This window comes from Bos javanicus, chromosome 8 (genome assembly GCF_032452875.1).
Source record: "Bos javanicus breed banteng chromosome 8, ARS-OSU_banteng_1.0, whole genome shotgun sequence".
Taxonomy (NCBI): domain Eukaryota; kingdom Metazoa; phylum Chordata; class Mammalia; order Artiodactyla; family Bovidae; genus Bos; species Bos javanicus.
In genome coordinates, this window is record NC_083875.1 from 73,259,351 (window position 1) to 73,285,883 (window position 26,533).

At 42.0% G+C, this 26,533-nt stretch overlaps 1 protein-coding gene across 3 annotated transcripts in view; it reads left to right on the forward strand.

Moving 5' to 3' along the window:
* DOCK5 (dedicator of cytokinesis 5) overlaps positions 1-26,533 on the forward strand; it is a 283,905-nt gene that overhangs the window by 150,774 nt on the left and 106,598 nt on the right. For all 3 annotated transcript variants that reach the window (XM_061425870.1, XM_061425871.1, XM_061425872.1), the window contains 6 exons: positions 189-318; positions 5,274-5,346; positions 8,859-9,001; positions 11,540-11,665; positions 19,321-19,445; positions 22,034-22,132. In XM_061425870.1, the coding sequence (XP_061281854.1) occupies positions 189-318; positions 5,274-5,346; positions 8,859-9,001; positions 11,540-11,665; positions 19,321-19,445; positions 22,034-22,132 (696 nt within the window). The remainder of the gene's footprint in view (positions 1-188; positions 319-5,273; positions 5,347-8,858; positions 9,002-11,539; positions 11,666-19,320; positions 19,446-22,033; positions 22,133-26,533) is intronic.

A 26,533-nucleotide genomic window follows, 5' to 3' on the forward strand; every position in this document is an offset into this window, starting at 1 on the left:
GTTCGATCCTTGGTCAGGGAACTAGATCCTACATGCCCCAACTAAGAACAGTTACAGCCAATAAATAAATAAATAAAATTTAAAAAGTATGCTCTGAACAGTATTCTATTGTAGAGTCAACAGAAAGAAAGCGGAGGTGAGAGGGTGATGGAACGTGACCTCCTTTTTCTGTGCTCTCTGCCCCGTAGGACCTCAGCAGCACAGACCTCATCCGGCCCCGTATCAGCCTCGTGTGCCAGATTGTCCGAGTTGGCCACATGGAGCTGAAGGAGGGCAAGAAGCACACCTGTGGACTCCGGAGACCCTTTGGAGTAGCAGGTACAGAAAGAGCCCGAGATGGATGTAAAATGGTGTGGCTACTGGGGAGACAGTATGATGGGGGCCTAAGAAAAATTAAACGTAGAACTTAGGATCCAGCAATCCTACTTCCCTATGCTCAAACCAAGTAAAATGAGGGACTATATTTCTTTTAACTTTAAAAAAAATCTTTGATTAGAGTAGTTGATTTGCATGTTGTGTTCGTTTCAGGTGTATGGCAAAGTGTTCAGTTATCCATATACAGAGTGTTCAGTTATACATATATTCATTCTTTTTCAGATTCATTTCTCATATAGGTTATCAGAATATTGAGTAGAATTCCCTGGGCTATACAATAAATCATTCTTGGCTCTCTTTTTCTTTTGCATTTTTTATTTTGTCTTGGAGTCTAGCCGATTGACAGTGTTGGGATAGTTTCAGGTGAACAGCGTGGGGGCACTCATCCATACCTATACATGTATCCATTCTCCCCCAGACCTCCCTTGCGTCCAGGCTGTCACGTGACCTTGCAGAGTTCCGTGCACTGTATACAGTAGTTCCTTGTTGGTTATCCATTTTAAAGATAGCAGTGTGTACATGCCCGTCCTTATACTCTTGTTTACAGCAGTGCATTGGTCACAACAGCCAAATGGTAGGAGTAACCCCGGTATCTGTTGATGAATGAATGGATAAACAAAAGGGTCTGTCCCTACAGTGGAACAGCCTGAAGCAGTTGGAAAATTCCATCACATGTTTCAGCCTGAAGAAACTTTGAGGATGCTGTGTTAAGTGAATTAAGCCAGTCACAAAAAGATGAATACTATATGATAACTCACTTTTATGAGGAATCTAGAATGATCACATTTATAGAGACAGAAAGTGGAATGGTAGTTCCTAGAGACACAGGTGGCAGGGTGAGGGGACAGAGGAGGTATTTTTTAAAGGCTTAGAGTTTCCGTTTGGGAAGAGGAAAACATCTGGAGGTGGATAATGGTGATGGCTGCATGACAGTGTGAATGTTTTAATTTTAAAGACTTTTTTTGATGTGGACCTTTTTTAAAATCTTTATTGATTTTGTTACAATATTGCTTCTGCTGCTCATGTTCTGGTTCTTTGGCCACAAGACATGTGGCATCATAGCTCCCTGTCTAGAAATTGAGCCCCCACCCCCTGCATTAGAAGATGAAGTCTTTTTTTCTTCTTTATTAAAAATTTGTATTGGACCATAGTTGATTTACAGTGTTGTATTGGTTTCAGGTGTATAGCAGAGTGAAGCAGTTACGCATATACATATATCCACTCTTTTTTAGATTCTTTTCCCATATAGGTCAAAGTATTGAGTAGGATTGCCTGTGCTGTACAGTAGAAGACAAAGTCTTAAGCACTGGCCTGTCAGAGAAGTCCCAGTGTGAAAGTTTTCAGTGCTACTGAGCTGTACATTTTTAAATGGTCGAAATGGTAAATTTCATGGTATGTATGTGTGCGTGCATGCTAAGTTGCTTTAGTCGTGTTTGACTCTTTGCAACTCCATGGACTGTAACCTGCCAGGTCACCCTGTCCGTGGGATACTCCAGGCAAGAATACTGGAGTGGGTTGTTATTTCTTCCTCCAGCGGATCTTCCCCACCAAGGAATTGAATCCGAGTCTCTTAGGTCTCCTGCATTTGCAGGTGGGTTCTTTACTGCTAGTGCCACCCGGGAGGCCCCATGTTATGTATTTATTTTTCCACAATAAAAATAATTTAAAAGAAAGAAAAGAGGGAGGAAGGAAAGAGAAGACCCAGAGACAGTGCAAGATGAACTTGGTTGTAAGTGTTAGCCTCAGACATACCGCATTCACTACTTGGACCTGGCAGGCGCTTGCTTTTGGTGGTGCTCATGTAGATACCCCGTGTTTGTTCCCCCCCCCCCCCCGCCCAGTTATGTATCTTGTACACAGCAAGCCTCTGGGTAAAGCCTCTGTTTGTCTATTGGAATCTTCCTTGCCTGCAGCCACGTATTGATCTTATCTGAATAAAATTCTCCTTGGAAAGCTGTTTGCCTGTCTAGGAAATTTACTCATCAAAGGCAGCATTGCTTTCAAAGAGGGTCGTTGGCTTCAATCAGACTCCATAACCTTCCAGGAGGCCCTGCATTTTCCTCTGTAGTTTGTTAAATGGAGGATATATATTTTTGGTCTTACTCTGACATTTTAGTTACTAAGTAGTCCTGAAAGCCATCAATCCTGCTCCTGGAACGAGGACCCAGAAACTCCACATTGTCAAGATCGACCTGTGGGTCACATGGCTGGTGATGCAGCCCCAGGAGGCTGTGTGCGTCGTGGGTCCCTTGAACCGCCCCGCACCCCTTTCCTCTCAAGGTTGGCCGGGTTGTGTCTAGAGGAGACAACACTATTCGTGATAGTGAATTAAAATGAAATCCCAGGAAAGGCAAGCAGCCTTGGCCCAGGACTGTTTAGCCACCTACACACCAATCTATTCCTTCATAGAAGTTGAAGGCGTTTTCAGGGTCGTTGTCCTTCAAACTGGGCTAAGGAGATTGGAACATCAAGCTTGAGGCTTTTATTTGCTCCTGTGTTTCTGTGTGTGTGCGTGTGTATGTATGTTCAGGGCATGGAGATTAGTTTTAGCCTTGATGCCAAACGTCAGCAGAGGTTAGCAGTAACTAGATGATGTCCACAAATGCACTGCCTACTTGGGGGTTTAAATTCAAATTTTGCAATATTTGTGTGCGTGTATGCACTCACACACAATGTTTGCGGGGGTCTTTTAAGAGCTGACAGCAAGTTGATGTCATGCTTGCTTTTTACAGCTTCCTTACACTAACATTAATTCCCAAGCCTAATACATTACGTGTTTAGGTTACTTTGAGCAAGCATTTCCTCCTGGTTCCTTAGTTTTTCTTATGATTATTGCGTCATAGCTTGGAATTTCTTTTAATCTCCAAACAGGTTAGCTAGGGCGTGGATTATTAGTGCATGTTTTATGACTAGCTTGTCATTTATTAACCAAGGCTTGATGGCCTCTTGCCTTGGGGCCTTGTCTACCCTCAGCTGCCTGTGGAGTCAATGCCCCACTTCTTAGTTTTCTAGGGAGCAGGCAGAGTTTGGTTACATGGTTTGCCCTGTGATCACTGTTGGGTTCATACCCTGATTTTAACCATTAACACTTCTGACCTAGGGAAGATTACCTACATTTCCCTGTGGGTCAGTTTCCTCATCTCTCTTTTTTAAAATTTGTTATTTATTTATTTGGCCACATTGGGTCTTAGTTGTGGCACACGGTATCTTCGTTGCATCATGCAGGACCTTTCATTGTGGCATGCAGGCTTAGTTCCTCTGCCACATGTGGAATCTTTGTTCCCCAACCAGGGATCGAGCCCACATCCCCAGCGTTGCAAGGTGGATTCTTAACCACTGGACCACCAGAGAAACCCCCTCTTTTTAAATTTATTTGTAATTGGAGAATAAGTGCTTTACAATGTTATGTTGGTTTCTACTGTACAACAATGCCAGTCAGCTATAAGTATACATATATCCCCTCCCTCTTGAGCCTCCCTTCTCATCTCTTAAAGTAGGGCTGATACTAATATTTGTATAAAAAAGATAATATACCCAGTGGGGTTAGCACAGTGCTTCCTTAATAGCTCTTCTCATATGTGAAAGAGCAAATCAATACGTGGTCTTCTAATCTATGCTGCTAATGACCTGCTGCCCTTGGTTTATGTGGAAACCGGGTGAGAAAATGTCACATCAGAGGGACAGTGGGCCACTTAAGTCATAAGTTCCTCTCCCAGGTCTTTTATTCTGTAACACTCCTGCCCCCCCCCCAAAAAAAGTATTCTCTTGTGTCTTAGAATGTGGGCTTAGTAAAAATTGTCAGTGCAAGAATTAAGCAACTTGGTCTAGTAGAATTTTTTTCATATTTATTATTTTTATTTATTTTTTTAAAATTGGAAGATAATTGCTGTACAATGTTGTGCCAGATTCTGCTGTACAACAACATGAATTAGCTATGTGTAAACATATATCGCCTCCCTCCCACTGCCCATGCCGCCCCTCTAGGTCATCAGAGAGCAGCAAGCTGAGCTCCCTGTGCTGCACAGCAGGTCTCCACTAGCTGTCTGTTTCATACATGGCAGTGTAGATATGTCAGTGCCACTCGCGCCATTCATCCCCCTCTCTCCTTCCTTCTGCTGTGCCCTCAGGCCTCTTCTCTGTGTCTCTATTCCTGCAAGTAGGTTCAACAGTACCATCTTTCTAGATTCCATATATATGCATTAATGTAAGATACTTGGTTTTCTCTTTATGACTTACTTCACTCTGTATGACAGACTCCAGGTCCATCCACATCACTTACAAATGGCCCAATTCCATTTCTTTTTATGGCTGAATAATATTCCATTGTAAATATGTACCACATCTTTATTCATCTGTCACTGGACATTTAGGCTGCCTGCGTGTCCTGGATATTAGAGTTTTTAAAGAGGGTAGTCTGCAGGGTTGATCTGAGAACACCCAGACCCCTGCCAAGGACCCTGATGAATTGCTCTTCTGCCACCCTAGGGACACTGGGAGTCATCGTTGACAAAAAAATAAACATCTCTGCCTGCTCTCTCTTCCTCCAGGATTCTGTGTTTGCTGATACTGTAATTTTCCAGTTCCTCACTGAGGCCTCAAGTAATTAGCTTCTTTTTTTTTTCAATTTTATGTTTGTTTTTTTTTTTAAACACCAAAAATATTTTGTATTGGGATATAGCCGATTAACAATTTTGTGATAGTTTCAGGCGAACAGTGAAGGAGGGACTAAGCAAATACTGGAGTGGGTTGCCATGCCCTCCTCCAGAGGATCTTCCCAACCTGGGGGTCTAACCCACATCTATTAGGTCTCCTATATAGGCAGGCAGGTTCATTACCACTAGCCCCACCTGGGAAGTCCAGCAATTAGTTTCTTTAATTAAGTTTTATCTTTTTCCTAGTGATGGATATTACTGATATTGTTCATGGCAAGGTGGATGATGAAGAAAAGCAGCATTTTATTCCCTTTCAACAGTAAGTACTTTGGCACTTACCCAGGTTAGTTGAGACCTGGGTTAGGCCTTTGGGAGGTGCATTTACACAGAACCAAGTGCTCGGAACCTTTTGCCCGGTTAGACGAGGAAAACTCTTGACAGAAAACTATATTCAAAATCCTTGTATTAGACCGCAATTTAAGAGAGTAACCTAACTTCTTCTGATTCTACAGAAATGACTGAAGCAATATAAGGGACACATCTAGCAGGTTATGGTACCGTATAAATGCCAGAGTCTGCCTGTACTTTGTCATATGGAACGGTTATCGCAGAGGACCAGAAATTAAGTAGGACAGCACAGGGCTTCTCAGGCTGTAACCTGCTCATGAAGCACCTGGGGTCTTGATGGATGCATGCAGAACGCCATCTGGTGGGCCTGGAGTCTCCATCTAATAGGCTTCTGGGTGATGCTGCTGCTGCAGGTCTGGGGAGCACACTTGGTGAGAGTGAAGGGTGGACTAGTCCTTGGGTTCCTGCGAGTGGAGGAAAGCCGGCCCAGGAGTGCCTGGAAGGATGCCCCCTGACCTGCACTCAAGCCCCCTTACTGAGCCTTGGGAACTGGAGCCCTGAGTGGGCCACTGGGGGACGCTGCAGAGCTGTTCTCCATCCGTGTAACTGAGTGAGCGTGCCTGTGAACATCACGACTGACCCCAGCAGGCCCGTGCCACTTAACCTCGCACAGGCGGCTTTGGGAGCATTGCTGTGTCTGACTCCTAACGAGACAGTCATGTCAGTGAGGAAAGATGATTGTCTCAGCCAGTGTAGAGCCACTACCACAGATCAGTGTGATAAACTGAGAATTCCAGAAACTAGACCCAGGGATATCTGAGTTAATGTGATTTTATTAATAATAAGTAATGGGTTGGCCAAAAAGTTCGTTCAGGATTTTCCATAAAGTGTTATGGAAGAATCCCCTAACAAACTTTTTTGACCAACCCCAATAATATGGTTATGTTATTTTTAAAATTATTTTTAAATGATATTTAAAAATCAGTGGGGAAAGATAAGCCATGCAAAAGCTATTGTTCAAGATTAGCCAGCCATTTCAAAAACTAAGTTAAATCCTTATCTCCCAACTTAAACCATCATAATTTCCAGATGATAACACATAAAAGGGTAAGAGCCAACAGTCTTAAAGTACTATAGGAAAATAAAAGTTTTATACCATGTGATGTGTGGGAAGTCTTTCTGAGTCAAATACCAGAGATTTGACTGAAAAAAAGAAATTGATTTAACCACACAAAAATTTTAAACAACTTATACATAGAAAAAGTTTAATAAAACCTTGGCAGTTTGCTGTGTCTTGTATAATACAATAAATATTAAAATACATAGCATAGACATGAGTAAATAAACTATAAAAACATGCTTATGATAAAGATAACTTTCATATCTATGAATGTTGTTCTCTATATATACATATATTATTAGGCACTGTGCATATATGTACTAGGAACAGCATTCATGAATATGAACTGTTAGTTATTCAGCTGTGTCTGACTCTTTGTGACCCCATGGACTGTAGCGCACCAGACTCCTCTGTCCATGGGATTTCCCATGCAAAAATACTGGAGTGGGTTGCCATTTCCTTTTCCAAGGCATCTTCCCAAACCAGTGATCGAACCCAGGTCTCCTGCATTGTAGGCAGATTCTTGAACATTATATGAAATACTATATGGTAACATGATACAATGGCTTCGCCAGTGGCTTAGCAGTAAAGAATCCACCTGCCAATGCAGGAGACCCAGTTTCAATCCCTGGGTTGGGAAGATACTCTGGAGAAGGAAATGGTAACCCACTCCTGTATTCTTGTCTGGTAAATCGCATGGACAAAGGAGCCTGGCAGACTACATTCCATGGGGCTGCAAAGAGTCAGACACGACTTAGCAACTAAACAACAAAAAAATATGATACAATATTATGTGTGTATATATAAATAATCAAGGCAGCATTCATGGAATGAAATTTAATCTGCTCCATACAAATAATATAAATAATTGTAGAACAGGAGCAGTATTATGGATATGAACTGTCTCCAATGCATTTCTCTGTATTTGTCTCACTTTATGAAGTGGGTTTCTGGTTTGGTTATGTGCCTCCCGCTTACTTTCAGAACCAACTCTTTCTAGCAGTTGTGCTGAAACACTGAGTCCTCAGATTGTCTCCACTACAGAATAATACAAGCTTTGTGTCTCCGAGGAGCCCAGCCCTAATTTGATTACTACTCACTTTGCAGCCGGCAACCACTTTAAAGCCTTCACGATGCACATCATGGCCTCTGGCATTGAACTCCCAAGATTTATGGCAGAGCTTTTGTAACTTAACCTCAGAAGCTTTACAGCGATTGTATTGGGAGAGTTTTATACACATATCCTGCTAGACTGAGAGGGTGTCATTCGAAAACAACGCATTCTGCAGCAATCCCACTTTTTAGGAACATAGTGCAGTGTGGTGGTGGTGGTTTAGTCCCTAAGTCTGTGTTCAGCTCTTGCGACTCCATGGACTGTAGGCTGCCAGACTCTTCCATCCAGCCTGGGATTTCCCAGGCAAGAATACTGGAGTGGGTTGCCATTTCCTTCTCCGGAGGATCTTCCCATCCCAGGGATCAAACCCGGTTCTCCAGCATTGCAGGTGGTTTCTTTACCGACTGAGCCACCATGCTCCTGTACTGCAGTATGCTTCCTGTGTATTGTCAGGATACAGGTCTGAACCCTGCAGAGCAAGCTGGCCTGTGTGTTGTGGGCAAGAGACCAAAACCACAGCAGAGAAGACTGGCGACCGTTGTTCTACACAGGCTGATAGGGAGTTCCCAATAGTGCTTGTGCTTTCCATAGAGTGGGGGCTGTGCTTCCCTCTTTGATCACCCTGTAAGAATCTCAGCCTGATTTGATTGTTAACGTGAGGCTTGTTTGCTGGTGCCTGTGGCGTTGCAACCCTATATATAGTTCGTCATCATCACATGGGATTCTACAAACACCATCCACAATCCATTGCATATGCAGCACTCTGGTACACTGAGTGTTGGCAGTAGGTGGAAGCTTTCAAGGCATGTGTTTTCAGGTCTGTTTCCTTACAGATGAAGAAACTAAAGTCTGAAGGGGAGACTCTGGCAGAGCTTACTGTCAAGTAGAACCGGAACTGGGGGCTGAGTCTCTTGCCCCTGCTTCCACCCTTCTACAGTTCCATTCCTTCGGCCTCTCCCACCTTGGAAAGCACATCAAGCACTGCCTCTGGTTTCAGTCTAATCATTTGACCATCAGTTTTGTTTGTTCCTGAGTTGCTTTTTTTCCCCTTTTTCCCCCCAAGTCATTTTGAGATGAATTTGCTAAGATAGGCACCCAGTGGGGAAAATAAAGATGGAAAGTATCCTGTAGTTAGGTTGCTTTACTATTTATATTTTCAAATGATAGGCCCATCAGACCCAGCAGTATCTGAGGCTCTGCTGCAGAGACTTCCTCTTTTTGTCTTACCAGTTATTTCTCATTTTCCCAGAATTGCCATGGAAACATATATCCGACAGAGGCAGCTAATCATGTCGCCCCTGATAACATCCCACGTGATCGGGGAGAATGAACCACTCACGTCAGTCTTGAATAAAGTGATAGCAACCAAAGAAGTGAATCACAAAGGACAAGGTACTCGGCCCTGTGTACCAAGCTGGGAGGGGGCTCTGGTGGGGCTCGGGAGTGGTGGCCCTCAGAGCTGAGTCCTTGGACTCTGGCCCTTTCATTATCTTTCTCTGATATAAAACAGACCCTGCTGGGGACTGCCCACCTCAACTTCCGACTGACACTGACGGCAGTTCAGACTTGAGAGCATTGTCTCGCAGCTGTATTTTGTGAATTGTGTAGAATGAATTCTCATCTGATAAGTCTCACTTTTGTCTGCTCTATGATCCCAATGCTCTAAATTAAGGCACAAAGAAAAAGAGTTTGAAGATAATTATGTTCCACTCTCTGTATAGGTTTATCCCATTACATTTCCAAAAACTGCAAAGAGAGAGACCAAAGTCATGTAAATAAATATGATTTCATATAAAATAATGGGCTTTCCAGCCAATCATTTTTTCATACCTCCATATGTCATTTTGTTGACTTAGTTTTGCTGATTGAAACTAAATTTTAATTCGGGTAACAAGGGAAAATAGTTAAAATCTAGATACCAAGGTAGTGATGATTGGGGGTCAGTTTTAGAGTTACTTTTCTTTTTAAACCACCTTGTAATTGTCTTCTGAAGTGGAAGCAATTAGGAAACGTTATTTTTGGCATGTTTAGTTTGCCATCTATTGACAACTATTGCCATCTATTGTTACCCTGAGTGAGAAATAGATGTGAGGAAACACATATTCTAAAAATGAATAACCAAATATATTTCTGTTGTTTTAGAACTCCTAACCTAAGGATGTAATTTATTAGAGTGAAAAATTCTTAAACTAATTAAATTGCTGTGTCTGTATAATTTTTTTTATCAAAACTGTAAGAAAATATTCCTTCTCTTCCTTCCTAACAAAATACTTTTCAAATGTTTTCATGCTCTTCATAAATATTTTTGTGGCTGTGTAATATTCCATTGCTTGGATTATTTTTTTTTCTTCCCAAGCATGGAATCCCCTAGGTAAATACTTAAGTACTTTCTAGTTTGTCACCATTATAAATTTAAATAACTCTGGTGTGGCTATCATTATATATGAAGATATATAAGATATACTATAAAAGATACATACTGCTGCTGCCAAGTCCCTTCAGTCGTGTCCGACTCTGTGACCCCATAGACGGCAGCCCACCAGGCTCCCCGTCCCTGGGGTTCTCCAGGCAAGAACACTGGAGTGGGTTGCCATTTCCTTCTCCAATGCATGAAAGTGGAAAGTGAAAGTGAAGATGCTCGGTGGTGTCAGACTCCTAGCGACCCCATGGACTGCAACCTACCAGGCTTCTCTGTCGATGGGATTTTCCAGGCAAAAGTACTGGAGTGGGTTGCCATTGCCTTCTCTGAAGATACATACTATCTTTTTCATATTTAGGACTATCTCCCCAAGAAAATTCCCGGAAGTAGGATTTCTGGATTAGACGATGGGAATAAGCTTATGACTAGAGACACACATGTTACCAGAATGCTTTCTATAGATGGGCACTAATTACTATCTGCCTGCTTGGCAAACTGATGTTTAAAATTCTTTACCTGTTTGAGGGGTGAAAAGTTGACTTCTATAACTCTGTTGCATTAAAAAAAATGACTTGAAATTATCTGGCACTCATATGTATTTATAATTTTCTAAAGTTTTCATTCTCAGTTTTTATAAACTCTTTGTATACTAAAGGTCGTAGTCATCTACTTAGGATGCATACTTTTTAGTTTCTGGCTAGCCAAGTATTTATAAACTTCTTGTATTTCCTGGTGAATTGTGTATTCGTGTTTTGTTTATTTGTAATCTGAATATTTTCCATCTAGTGAGTATAAACTCATAATTTCTTGGAAGTATTTCGCCATGCCTTTTATAGTTGTATGTAGTGTATGGTATATGAAGTATACCTTTTGTGTTTTTATGAATATCAAAATTTCAGCTTGCATAGATAATTATTTTGCTTTTGTGATTTCTTCATTTGTTTCATATGTAGAAAAATGGTTTAGAAAGCTGTACACTTTTTAAATTTCTGGTCTGTTTTTCCATTATCTTTTACATTAGGAATTTATTTTAATGAAAATGTGTGGTGAGAGGTTAGATTGATTCTGCTCTGAGTAGAATAGAATATTCCAGTACATTTATGGAATTGATCCATTGTTTCATGATTTGTTATGTCTTTTTTGCTGTATGCTTAATAGCTGTATATAATAGTACTTGATTTCATTGTTTTCATTGATTTAGATATCTTTACTACTAATATCACTCATTATTATAACTTCATAGTATTTTGGTATCTGATAGGGACCATCTTCCCCCCACCCTCCAGAGCAAACATCTATTTTACCTTTCTGTCAAATTCTCAAAGAAATCCTGCCATGCTTTTGTTGGGAGTGTCATTAAAATTCTAAGTTAACTGGGGGAGAATTGATGTATTTACAGTAATGTATCTGTGTATTAATACCAGGCATATATTTTTCTTAACATTCGAGTGTGCGTTTATTACATAGATCATAACAAAGAGCTAAAATTTTGTCTTTTTTTTCCTTTAAAGGACTTTGGGTGTCCTTGAAGCTATTGCCAGGAGACCTCACGCAAGTTCAGAAAAATTTTTCACACTTGGTTGATCGATCCACAGCTATCGCACGGAAGATGGGCTTTCCTGAGATAATCCTTCCAGGTAAATGCTTTGCTTGATTCACCTGTTATGCATCCTCTAGGACTTTCCTTCCACATAGCCATCACTTTAAAAAAGTTTTTTTATTCAAGTGTAGTTGCTTTACAATGTTGTGTTAATTTCCACTGTACAGCAAAGTGAATCAGCTATACCTATACATATATCCACTCTTCTTTGGATTCCCTTCCCATTTAGATCACCACAGAGCAATGAGTAGAGATTCCTGTGCTATACGTAGGTTCTTGTTAGTTATCTGTTACACGTAGTATGGATAATGTTTGCCTAGAGAATTCCATGAACAGAGGAGTATGCTGCTACCGCTGAGTCGCTTCAGTCGTGTCTGACTCTGTGCGACCCCTTAGATGGCAGCCCACCAGGCTCCCCCATCCCTGGGATTCTCCAGGCAAGAACACTGGAGTGTGTTGCCATTTCCTTCTCCAATGCATGAAAGTGAAAAGTGAAAGTGAAGTTGCTCAGTTGTGTCTGACCCTCAGCGACCCCGTGGACCGCAGCCTTCCAGGCTCCTCTGTCCATGGGATTTTCCAGGCAAGGGTACTGGAGTGGGGTGCCATTGCCTTCTCCCAGAGGAGTATAGTGGGCTACAGTTCATGGGGTCGCAAAGAGTCGGAATGACTGAGCAACTTAAGGCACATATGCACAGATAGTGTATATACGTCAGTGCCCATCTCTCAGTTCATCCCAACCCCTTCCCCCTCTGGGTGTCCATACATTTGTTCTCTATGTCTCTGTGTCTATTTCTGCTTTATAAATAGGATTATATATAACAGTTTTTTCCAATTCCACATATATGTATGAATATGATTTTTGTCTTTCTGATTTACTTCACTCTATATGACAGTCCCTGGGTCCATCCATGTCTCAACAAATGACCCATTTTTTTTTCCTTTTTATAGCTGAGTAATATTCCATTTTATGTACGTACCATATCTTCTTTATCCATTCCTCCGTTGATGGACATTTAGGTTGTTTCTATGTCCTGGCTATTGTAAATAGTGCTGCAGTGACCATTGGATTGCTCTAATGGGACCCTCGAGGCAACATGGATCAAATTTCATCATTTACAAGTTGCAGTTTCTTAGAAAACTACCCAGTATGCAAGCCCAAGAGAGCGCTTTTAAAAGTAACTCAAAATTTTCTCTTTGCTTTCTCTTCCTTTGTGTTCTGCACAAGTCCTTCTGAAATACTTCCTAGACCACCCATTAAGTAGCACTAAATAGCAGTATCTCTGCCCCAAGAATTACTTGCTTCATCTGCAGGTGCCTATTCTCATGATGACATCACCAACACTGTAGGCTCCTTGACAGGAAACTTCAGCAAGGTGCCCGCTCAGCTCAGACTCAGCTGGACCTTCTGTTCCGTTGGCTTTAGCTCCAGCTGTGTTCCTGGCTTTCCCCTTACTCGTGGTGATAGGAATATAAACGTTTTGCAGTTTCCTACTGTAGTTTCATCTTTCTTGCCACCACGTGATAGTGATCTGCATATGTATTCTTGAGAATTCATTAATTTGACCCATTTACTTTCTTGATCATTGTAGTGATAAAAGAACATCATCCCCTTGAGGAACTTTATATATATGTATTATATGACCTAAATCAAATCCCTTATGATTATACAGTGGAAGTGAGAAATAGATTTAAGGGCCTAGCTCTGATAGATAGAGTGCCTGATGAACTATGGAATGAGGTTCGTGACATTGTACAGGAGACAGGGATCAAGACCATCCCCATGGAAAAGAAATGCAAAAAAGCAAAATGGCTGTCTGGGGAGGCCTTACAAATAGCTGTGAAAAGAAGAGAAGCCAAAAGCAAACGAGAAAAGGAAAGATATAAACATCTGAACGCAGAGTTCCAAAGAATAGCAAGAAGAGATAAGAAACCCTTCTTCAGCGATCAATGCAAAGAAATAGAGGAAAACAACAGAATGGGAAAGACAGGGATCTCTTCAAGAAAATCAGAGATACCAAAGGAACATTTCATGCAAAGATGGGCTCGATAAAGGACAGAAATGGTATGGACCTAATAGAAGCAGAAGGTATTAAGAAGAGATGGCAAGAATACACAGAAGAACTGTACAAAAAAGATCTTCACGACCCAGATAATCACGATGATGTGATCACTGACCTAGAGCCAGACATCCTGGAACGTGAAGTCAAGTGGGCCTTAGAAAGCATCACTACGAACAAAGCTAGTGGAGGTGATGGAATTCCAGTTGAGCTATTCCAAATCCTGAAAGATGATGCTGTGAAAGTGCTGCACTCAATATGCCAGCAAATCTGGAAAACTCAGCAGTGGCCACAGGACTGGAAAAGGTCAGTTTTCAGTCCAATCCCAAAGAAAGGCAATGCCAAAGAATGCTCAAACTACCACACAATTGCACTCATCTCACACGCTGGTAACGTAATGCTCAAAATTCTCAAAGCCAGGCTTCAGCAATACTTGAACCGTGAACTTCCAGATGTTCAAGCTGGTTTTAGAAAAGGCAGAGGAACCAGAGATCAAATTGCCAACATCCACTGGATCATCGAAAAAGCAAGAGAGGTCCAGAAAAGCATCTATTTCTGCTTTATTGACTATGCCAAAGCCTTTAACTGTGTGGATCACAATAAACTGTGGAAAATTCTGAAAGAGATGGGAATACCAGACCACCTGACCTGGCCTCTTGAGAAATTTGTATGCAAGTCAGGAAGCAACAGTTAGTACTGGACATGGAACAACAGGCTGGTTCCAAATAGGAAAAGGAGTTCGTCAAGGCTGTATATTGTCACCCTGTTTATTTAACTTATATGCAGAGTACATCATGAGAAACGCTGGACTGGAAGAAACACAAGCTGGAATCAAGATTGCCGGGAGAAATATCAATAACCTCAGATATGCAGATGACACCACCCTTATGGCAGAAAGTGAAGAGGAACTAAAAAGCCTCTTGATGAAAGTGAAAGTGGAGAGTGAAAAAGTTGGCTTAAAGCTCAACATTCAGAAAACGAAGATCATGGCATCCGGTCCCATCACTTCATGGGAAACAGATGGGGAAACAGTGTCAGACTTTATTTTTCTGGGCTCCAAAATCACTACAGATGGTGACTGCAGCCATGAAATTAAAAGACACTTAACTCGTTGGAAGGAAAGTTATGACCAGCCTCGATAGCATATTCAAAAGCAGAGACATTACTTTGCCAACAAAGGTCCGTCTAGTGAAGGCTATGGTTTTTCCTGTGGTCATGTATGAACGTGAGAGTTGGACTGTGAAGAAAGCTGAGCGCCGAAGAATTGATGCTTTTGAACTGTGGTGTTGGAGAAGACTCTTGAGAGTCCCTTGGACTGCAAGGAGATCCAACCAGTCCATTCTGAAAGAGAACAGCCTTGGGATTTCTTTGGAAGGAATGATGCTAAAGCTGAAACTCCAATACTTTGGCCCCCTCATGGGAAGAGTTGACTCATTGGAAAAGACTCTGATGCTGGGAGGGATTGGGGGCAAGAGGAGAAGGGGACGACAGAGGATGAGATGGCTGGATGGCATTACTGACCCGATGGACATGAGTCTGAGTGAACTCCGGGAGTTGGTGATGGACAGGGAGGCCTGGCATGCTGTGATTCATGGGGTCGCAAAGAGTCGGACACGACTGAGTGACTGATCTGATCTGATCTGATTATATAAAATATATATTATAAATATTAAAGCACAAATATGTTGTATGTTCATTAGAAAAAAATATGAATAAACAATCTTTGGCATGTTAGAAAAATTCTTGAAAGCCAAACTGTTATCTAGTGCATAAAAATTCAGGTTTTTAAAATTTTTGTTTATTTAATTTAGCTGCCCTGCAGAGCATGTGGGATCTTAGTTTTCTGAGCAGGGATTGAACCTGTGCCCCCTGCAATAGAAGCACAGATTCTTAACCACGGGACCGCAAAGGAAGTCCCCAGGATCTTTTCAACTAATTGAAGCTCTTGTTCCTCCTTGGTGAAATTAAGGAGCAGTAATAATTTGATGGGCTTCCCTGGTGGCTCAGTGGAAAGAATCTGCCTGCCAATGCAGGAGTCGCAGTTCAATCCCTGGGTGGGGAAGATCCCCTGGAGGAGGAAATGTCAGCTCTCTCCAGTATTCTTGCCTGGGAAATCCCATGGACAGAGGAGCCTTGTGGGCTACAGTCCATTGGTTCGCTAATAGTTGAACACGACTGAGACTGAGCATGCACACACAAAATAATTTGATGGCCTCATGCATTTGTATACATAGTGAGTATTAAAAGAATATTTGTGGAATGAAGAAATGAAAGAGTTCTAAAATGGAGATCATCTTCTTTGCTCACGAATAGTCGTTTTCATCTGCTTTATCCTTTACAGAGCTGTTTCACCCTAATACATTTTCATCAACATTCTTGGAAAATGTTTGTTTTCTTGCTGTTTATAAAAATAAGTATTGGTATTCTTCCTGTAACTGATGGCCGTTTTACTGCTTCAGCAAGACCGAAACCTAAAAAAAATGTAATAGACGAGTTTTTTTCTTTGGGCAAAGTGAATTTACCTTTGAAATCTGTCTGGAAAGAGTCCTTCTACTTAATAGTATTAGTTCATGAACTGCCAGGGCTATAATAGGCTTTAAAAATCATCCAGAATGATGGTTCTCAAATGTAAGTCATTGGTTCAGCCAGTCAGGATTACCTGGGTAATATTAAAATACAGATTCCCAGACTTTCCCAGACTCTGACTCAGTTTGTAAGACCCGGGTTCTCCAGGTTGTTGTTTAGTTGCTGTCTTGTCTGAGTCTTTGCCATCCCGTGGATTGCAGCACATCAGGCTTCTCTGTCCTTCACTATCTCCTGGAGTTTGCTCAGACTCAAGTCCATTGAGTCAGTGATGCCATCTCATCCTCTGTTGCCCCCTTCTCTGCCCTCAGTCTTTCTCAGCATCAGGGTCTTTTCCAATGAGTTGTCTCTTTGCATCAGGTGGCCAAAATATTGGAGCTTCAGCATCAGTCCTTCCAATGAATATTCAAGGTTGATTTCCTTTAGGATTGACTGGTCTGATCTCCTTGCTGTCCAGGGGACTCTCAAGAGTCTTCTCCAGCACCACAATTTGAAAGCATCAGTTCTTCAGCACTCAGCCTACTTTATGGCTCACCTCTTATATCCATACATGACTACTGGAAACATCATAGTTTTGACTGTATGGACCTTTATTAGGTTCTCCTGGGGATTCTGGTAATTGGCCGGGTTTGAGAAACATAGATCTGGGCCAACATCCCTCACTGGTGTCCTTTTTGTCACCATTTGAACAGGCTCCAGAGTCGTCTTTAATTCTTCCCTCTACTGCACTTTCCCTCGTAGCTAAATTCGTGGAAGCAATTATATGTTCTCTGTTTCCTCACCTGTCAGTCTCTCTATGTCCAGAATGGCTGTCACTACTCACTAAAGATTATAGTGTCTCTAAGTCCAGTGGATATTCTTAGCCTGATGATAGTCTCTGGCTAGCATATGACACAGTTGCTCACTCCCTCTTTTGGAATGTTACCACACATTGTTGGTGATGCCACACTCTTCTCTTTGTTTCCTGCCCCTGGCATCTCTCCCAGGGTTCCTTTGCCAACTTACTATCTTCGACCTCACCTTTACGTTCCTCAGTATTTGGTCCTTATGCCCTCTCTTGGTTTGCTTGCGCTGCATGACAAAGAACCACAGGCTGTGTGGCTTGAACAATGGCAGTATATGGGACTTCCTTGGAGGTCCAGTGGTAAATACAATACAGCAGGTGAGGATTTGATCCCTGCTTAGGAAACTAAGATCCCATATGCCATGCGGTATAGCCAAACAATAAAATATAAAAAATGAAAGTATAGTTTCTTATAGTTCTGGAGGCTGGAAGTCAAAAATCAAAATATCTGTAGGCTTGTTTCTTCGGAATCCTCTTCTTGTTTACCGGTTGCCGCCTCCTTACTGTGTCCTCATACTGTCACCCCTTGGTCTGTGTGTTATCTGTGTCCTAGTCTTATAAAGGTGTCAGTTATATTGGATTAGGGCTCACCATATGACCGCCTTTTACATTAGTCACCTCTTTAACATGTGAATTTGAGGGAGGGGGACACAGTTCAGTCTTTAACAGGTCCCCTTTCTTTCCTTCTGCACGCTGTCCTCTCCCTAGGTGATCTCATCCACTCTCTGTTTTCGTATTTCTTTACTTAGCTGTGCTGGGTCTTAGCTGCAGCATGTGGACTCAGTTGTGGCATGTGGGACCAGTGATTGAACTGGATCATGTGCATCGGGAGCTCTGCACTACCAGGGGAGTCCTCATCCATTCATTTTGCTTCTCTGTGGTAGTTGCCTATAAATCCGAATCTCTAGTTCTAAGACCCTTCCTTTAATCAGAGGTGGGAAGAGGACCTTCTCTTCCCACCCTCAATTGGATCATTCTTTCTCTTTGTTTATTTCTTAACTCAAAATCTGCACCTGGAACTTGCCATCCTAAGCATCTGGGCCTGACTCTTTTATTGTGTTTTTATCTCAGAGACCAGCCCCTCATCCATCCACTTGCATAGACAAGAAACCTGGAAATCACCCTTGACACCTCCTTTCCTTCACCTCACACAGGATTGAGGGAGAAGATCCACCAGTTTTCCCTTTGAAAGCCTCTCAACTCCACCCCCTTCTTTATCCAGCTGCAGCTCCCTAAATTGTAGCTACTGACTTCAGTTCCCTGGACAACTGCCATGTCTTCCTAACTGGTTTCCCTGTTCTGTTCTTTCTATCTCATTCTCCACACGGTAGCATGAATGGTCTGTTATAAATGCCTTTCTGATATCGTCACACTCCTTCCTTTCTGAAAACATGTCAGTGACTTCTGTTTATATTTAGGATGAAGATACAAATTCTTCTGTTGGCCTCAGGCAGGCTTATGTCTGTCTCCATAACCTCATCTCATACCAGATTTCCTTCACTTGAAAGCATCATTGATATGTCTGCTACCTCTGGGCCTTTGCACATGCTATGTACTCTCCCTCCTACTCTCATTCCTCCAGTATCAGCCCAAAGGGTAAATTCCCACACCCTCCATTGATCCTGACTTTATAATGATGCATCTCATCAGATGATGGTCTGAGAATGCTTCTCTCACCCACCAGACTATAAGCTGCTTGAGAGCAAGGCTGTGGGTGTATGGCTGACCGTTGTCTCCCAAACACCTAGCACAGTGCTTCATAACAGAGTCTGTGTTCAGTCTGTTTTTTAAAGGAGTAAATGAATATTATTTCATTTCACTGTACCTTAATTTACTCAACCGTTTCTATGGTTGGAAACTGAAGATGTGTCAAAGTTTTCACATTAACAAACAATACCACAATGAATATCCTTATGGATAAATCATTGCTCACATGTTTTTTTGTGGTATAGTTGATGTACTATATTATATAAGTTTCACGTGTACAACAAATAGCACTAAACTGTACTTCAGAGACACTGTGCTATGTCTGGAGAGGTAAAATGAGGTAAGCTATTGGGAACAATACATATAAAAACTCCTATGTAAATGATTTATTACAAAGTCAGAGCATTTTATATTTTACATATAATTTACATCTTATTACACTCTGAAATTTAAAAATGACTCCAGGTAGCACCACTCACAGGATGGATTGTTGTATTGCAGGAGATGTTCGGAATGATATTTATGTCACCCTGATCCATGGGGAGTTTGACAAGGGGAAAAAGAAGACACCAAAGAACGTGGAGGTGACCATGTCTGTACATGACGAGGAGGGCAGGCTCCTGGAGGTTAGTATGTTCCCGGTAGTCCCACTGCCATCACACACTCCTTTACAGGACTTCAGGCCTGACGTTAATTGTTCTTCACTGTAGAGTGGATTTGGTGTTTCACAAGAAAAACGTAGGAAGCCCATTAAATTTGTGAATAGCAGTTACCAGTTTTATTAATAAATTCACATAGATTCTTAATTTTATTATTTCTCCTGTGCTGAGAAAGACCTCAAGCCACCAGGATTTCAGGTGTACATTTCTAATGTAGCGATTCCCTCCCTCTCCTTTTTATTGATTTATTTTCGGCTGCACTGGGTCTTCATTGCTGCACACAGGCTTTCTCTAGTTGCAGTGAGTGGGGCTACCCTTTCTTGCAGTGTGCAGGCTCCTCATTGCAGTGGCTTCCCTTTGCAGAGCACAGGCTCTTGGGTAGAGCAGTTGAAGCACATGGACTCAGCAGTTGCAGCTCCTGGGCCTAATAGTTGTGGTGCATGGGCTTAGTTTGTGCCAAGGCATATGGGATCTTCCCAGATCAGGGATCAAATGCACGTCTCCTACTTTGGCAGGCGGATTCTTTACCACCGAGCTACCAGGGAAGCCCCTGATGTAGAGATTCTTAATCATTTTCAAGTAATTTAGACACTTTCAATCTGATAAGGTCCTCCTTTCGATCTGGAGGGTACAGGTCCTCCACCTGGGTGAGCTGAACCAGTGGAAGTGCACTGCTTAGAGCTGTTACACTGGAAGGGCTCTTGGTTCGAGGTCAACTACCATGCTTTTTAGTTTTAGAGATCATCAAACTGCAGCCCAGAGAGGATAAGGTGTTCTCTCAGGGAAGCACAGGACCCAGAGGTGATGCAGGAAACAGACACAGGTGTCCTGACTTCCGGTCCATTGTTCCTCCAACAGAAGTTAAGTCTTGATTCTGACGTCATGGAGGAGGATAGGCAAGGGGTGGTCACAGCAGGCTTTTACTGCCCGAGTGACCTCTGGCTCCTCTTGTGTGAGCCATAGTTACCTGCTGGGGAGTCCACTCCATTCACTGAGTGCATCGTGGTGAGGGCACAGCAGAGTACAACATCCACCACTTCCTGGGGATGTGCTTGTCTTCGAAGGAATCAGTTGTTTAAAGACAAGTTGTCCTCTGCATAGAGGGAGAAGCAGAATGCCGTGGGCCACAATTGGGAGTGATTTCTTTGTGCTGTTAGGAGAGCCCTTTCGCCCCAAGAGTTCAACTACACATCGTGGCTTTGCTAACTAGCTTGGAAGTACCCCCACGGAGGCCTGACTCTACTTCTCTAAGTGGTTCCTTTCTAGGAAGAGCCACAACCCTAAGTTCTAGTGGACACACCACACCTACGTACCAAGTCCTTAAAACAAGAGTGTAGACAGGACCTCACACGGCTTTATGTATGCAGTGTGCTTAGCTCTGGGTCACCCTCATTAGACCTCCATTCGCTGAAAGAGGAAAGAAGAAAGGAAGGAAGGACAGTATATGGTTGGAATGGAAGAGAGAATAAAAGTTCCAGCAAAGAGGAATGTTAAGCTGGTACTGGCTGCCTTAGCAACTACGCATCAAGATACTTGGACCCTCAAAGTGCTAGAAACTCACTCTCTTTTTTTTTTTTTAATATATAATTTAATTAATTTATTTTTGGCTTTGCTGGGCTTTTCTCTAGTTTGTGGTGTTTGGGGGCTACTCTCTAGTTGGGGTGTGCAGGCTTCTCATTGCAGTGACTTCTCACGTTGCGGAGCACAGGCTCTAGGGCATGCGGGCTTTAGTAGTTGTAGCACATGGGCTTAGTAACTGCGGCTTGCAGACTCTAGAGCACAGACATAAGAGTTGCGGTGCCTGGGCTTAGTTGCTTTGGGATCCTCCCAGATCAGGGATCAAACCTGTGTCTCCTGCATTGGCAGGCAGATTCTTTACCAATGAGCCACTGGGGAAGCCCAAAACTCAGTCATTTTAAATTAATTTCTTTTATTGACATATGGTTGCTTTACAGTGTTGTGTTTGTTTCAGGTATACAGCCAAGTGTCTATCTGTACAGCATTATCTATCGATCATCTATGTATATTCTTTTTTAGATTCTTTTAACATGTAGGTTTTTACAACATATTCCATATAGTTCCCTGTGCTGTACAGTAGGTCCTTGTTACCTATTTTATATAGAATAGTGCGTATCTTTTCATCTCAAGTTCCTAATTATTCCCACTCCTCAACCTTCCCCTTTGGAAACCAAGAGTTTGTTTTCTATGTCCATGAGTCTGTTTGCATTTTGTAAATAAGTTCATGTCTGTCACACTTTAGATTCCACATATGAGTGATTTCATATTTGTCTTTCTCTGTCTGACTCACTTCACCACTTAGTATGACAATCTCTGGTTCATCCATGTTGATGCAAATGGCATTATTTCATTCCTTTTTATGGATGAGTAGTCTTCCATTGTATACATGTAGCACATCTTCTTAGAAAGTCATCTCACTCTTCACCCCAGAGGTAATCAGCTTATGGATGCCAATGTAAGACATGCGCTAGCCATGTGGAGTACCCTGACTGTCTAGATAATATTATCACCTCCTAATTTTTTCTTTCCATCCAAAGAAAGCGATTCATCCTGGTGCTGGATATGAAGGCATTTCTGAGTACAAATCAGTGGTGTATTATCAAGTCAAGCAGCCCTGTTGGTATGAGACCGTCAAGGTGAGAATGTGCTATCAGTAACTTCTGTCATACATGAAACCTCTTTTAGATTCCTTTCTTTTTTAAAATTAGGATATAGTTGCTTTACAATGTTGTGTTAGTTTCTGCTGCACAGTGAAGTGAGTCAGCTATATGTATACATATACCCCCGCCCTTGACCCTTCTTCCCACCCGACTCCCCTATCCCACCCCTCTAGGTCATCACAGAGCATTGAGCTGAGCTCCTTATGCCATACAGCAGCTTCCCACTAGCTCTCTGTTTTACACGTGGTAGTGTATATATGTCAATCTCAATCTCCTGATTCATCCCACCCCCTTTGTCCACACATCTGTTCCCTATGTCTGTGTGTCTATTCTTGCCCTGAAGTAGGTTCATCTGTATCATTTTTCTAGATTCCACATATATGCATTAATATACTATATTTGTTTTTCTCTTTCTGACTTACTTCTCTGTTTGACAGACTGTAGGTCCAAACACATCTCCACAAATGACCCTTTTACCCACCAGTGATTTCCTCCTTTATCCTGAAGTTTTACACAGGTTGCCTGTGGTGTGCCATAAGAAATGAACTGATCATCGTAATTCTTTAGAAGAGCATTTCTCTTTCAGAAACTTCAGAAATCTTAAATAACGTTCTAGTTTGTCAACGTGTTGAAATTTGGAGAAAAACTTGTGGTTGTAATGATGTAAGAGGCTGCCAAGATGGTCCAGCACCAAATGGAAATTTTCACACTTTCATGAGCAGTTTCCTAACATTTCTCTCCTTCTTGGCCTCTAACCAAGTTTGCTGGGCCTCTTTTCAATTTAATTACGTGGTTTTCAGATTCCAAAGCGCTCTTGAGATCAGTCAGCTCATGTGAGCCTTGCAATAGCTCTGCAACTGAAATGGCCTGAGTTACAGTACCCCTTTTTCTTCTTGTTAATCGTTCACCACACTGAGCAGCATGGGGGATCTTAGTTCTCCCACCAGGGATCCAACTTGGGTACCACCTGCATTGGAAGGCAGAGTCTTAACCACTGGACCACAAGGGAAGTCCCAACAGTAGCCCTTTTTCTAAAGAGGTAACTGAACTCAGAGAAGTGAAGCAGCCATGTTCCTCTAGCTGCTCTCTGTCAGAGTCTACACTAGAGCCCACTTTTTCTGAAACCTAGGCTCCACTAGCTCTTTCTTTTTTTATTATTTTATAATTGAAGTATAATTTATTTGCAGTGCTGTGTTAATTTTGGCTGTACAGCAAAGCAATTCCATTATCTATATGTATTTCTAGTTTTTGTTTAGTCACTAAGTCCTATCTAACTCTTTGTTACCCCATGGACTGTAGCCTGCCAGGCTTCTCTGTCCATGGAATTTCCCAGGCAACAATACTGGAGTGAGTTGCCATTTCTGTCTCCAGGATATCCTTCCGACCCGATAGAACCACATCTCCTGCATTAGCAGGGGGATCCTTTACCACTGAGCCACCCGAGAAGCTCATCCATATATATATATATTCTGTTGAATATTCTTTTCCATTATGACTGAGATCAGGATACTGAATATAGGTCCTTGTGCTGTACAATGGAACTTTGTTGCTTATCCACGTTGACTTTCTGATTGTCAGAGTCTTAAAAACTCTAAATAACTAAAAAATAAATTGCCCTTGTATCTTAATTCAGAAGTAACCATCCTCCACAATGGTTGGAGGCATAATAAATGCACAAAGATGGGCACAATAAAGGACAGAAATGGTATGGACCTAACAGAAACAGAAGATATTAAGAAGAGGTGGCAAGAATACACAGAAGAACCACGATGATGTGATCACTCACCTAGAGCCAGACATCCTGGAATGCAAAGTCAAGTGGGCCTTAGGAAGCATCACTGTGAACAAAGCTAGTGGAGGTGATGGAATTCCAGTTGAGCTATTTCAAATGCTAAAAGATGATGCTGTCGAAGTGCTGCACTCAACATACCAGCAAATTTGGAAAACTCAGCAGTGGCCATGGGACTGGAAAAGATCAGTTTTCATTCCAATCCCAAAGAAAGGCAATGCCAAACGATGTTCAAACTACTGCACAATTGCACTCATCTCACATGCCAGCAAAGTAATGCTCAAAATTCTCCAAGCCAGGCAGTGAACTGTGAACTTCCAGATGTTCAAGCTGGATTTAGAAAAGGCAGAGGAGCCAGAGATCAAATTGCCAACATCTGCTGGATCATCAAAAAAGCAAGAGAGTTCCAGAAAAACATTTACTTCTGCTTTATTGACTACGCCACAGTCTTTGACTGTGTGGATCATAGCAAACTGTGGAAAATTTTTAACAAGATGGGAATACCAGATCACCTGATCTGCCTCTTGAGAAATCTGTATGCAGGTCAGGAAGCAACAGTTAGAACTGGACATGGAACTACAGACTGGTTCCAAACAGGAAAAGGAGTACGTCAAGGCTATATATTGTCACCCTGCTTATTTAACTTATGTACAGAGTACATCATGAGAAATGCGGGGGTGGATGAAGCACAAGCTGGAATCAAGATTGCTGGGAGAAATACCAATAACCTGAGATATGCAGATGACATCATCCTTATGGCAGAAAGCAAAGAAAAACTAAAGAGCCTCTTGATGAATGTGAAAGATGAGAGTGAAAAAATTGGTTTAAAACTAAACTTTCAGAAAACTAATATCATGGCATCTGGTGCCATTGCTTCATTGGAAATAGATGGGGAAACAGTGGCAAGACTTTTTTGGGGGGCTCCAAAATCACTGCAGATGGTGACTGCAGCCATGAAATTAAAAGACGCTTGCTCCTTGGAAGAAAAGTTATCACCAACCAAGATAGTATATGCAAAAGCAGAGACATTACTTTGCCAACAAAGGTCCGTCTAGTCAAAACTATGGTTTTTCCAGTAGTTATGTATGAATGTGAGAGTTGGAACATAAAGAAAGCTGAGTGTCGAAGAATTGATGCTTTTGAATTGTGGTGTTGGAGAAGACTCGAGAGTCCCTTGGACTGCAAGGAGATCCAGCCAGTCAATCCTAAAGGAAATCAGTCCTGAATATTCATTGGAAGAACTGATGCTGAAGCTGAAACTCCAATACTTTGGCCACCTGATGTGAAGAACTGACTCATTTGAAAAGACCCTGATGCTGGGAATGATTGAAGGTGGGAGAAGAAGGGGACGACAGAGGATGGAATGGTTTGGTGGCATTACCAACTCCATGGACATGAGCTTGAGTAAACTCCGGGAGTCGGTGATGGACAGGGAAGGCTGGCGTGCTGCAGTCCATGGGGTCGCAAAGAGTCGGACACAACTGAGCAACTGAACTGAACCATCCTCCACAATTTTACATACTTAATATGTCTTGAATCATGCTGTGCATGCAAGTTTAGGAATAAAACCACCATACGACCCAGCAATCCCACTCCTAGGCATATACCCTGAGGAAACCAAAATTGAAAAAGACACGTGTATCCCTTGTTCATTGCAGCACTGTTTACAATAGCTAGAATATGGAAGCAACCTAGATGTCCGTCAAGAGATGAATGGATAAAAAAACATCAATACAGTATACTAACGCATATATATGGAATTTAGAAAGATGGTAACAATAACCCGGTGTACGAGACAGCAAAAGAGACACTGATGTATAGAATAGTCTTACGGACTCTGTGGGACAGGGAGAGGGTGGGAAGATTTGGGAGAATGACATTGAAACATGTAAAATATCATGTAAGAAACGAGTTGCCAGTCCAGGTTCGATGCACGATACTGGGTGCTTGGGGCTAGTGCACTGGGACGACCCAGAGGGATGGTATGGGGAGGGAGGAGGGAGGAGGGTTCAGGATGGGGAACACATGTATACCTGTGGTGGATTCATTTTGATATTTGGCAAAACTAATACAATTATGTAAAGTTTAAAAATAAAATTAAAAAAAAAAGAAATTGTGGTACATAGGTACAATAGAATAATACTCAGCCATAAAAAGGAACGCATTTGAATCAGTTCTGATGAGGTGGATGAACCTAGAACCTATTATACAGAGTGAAGTGAGTCAGAGAGAGAAAGATAAATATCGTATTCTAACACATATATATGGAATCTAGAAGAATGGTACTGAAGAACTTACAGGGCAGCAGTGGGGAAACAGACATAGAGAATAGACTTACGGACATGGGGAGAGGGGAGGACGGAATGAGATGTATGGAAAGAGTAACATGGAAGCTTACGTTATCATATGTAAAATAGAGAGCCAATGGGAATTTGCGGTGTGCCTCAGGAACCTCAAACAGGGGCTCTGTATCAACCTAGAGGGGTGGGATGGGGAGGGAGCTGGGAGGGAGGTTCAAAAGGGAGGGGATATATGTATACCTATGGCTGATTCATGTTGAGATTTGATAGATATTTGCACAATAGTCC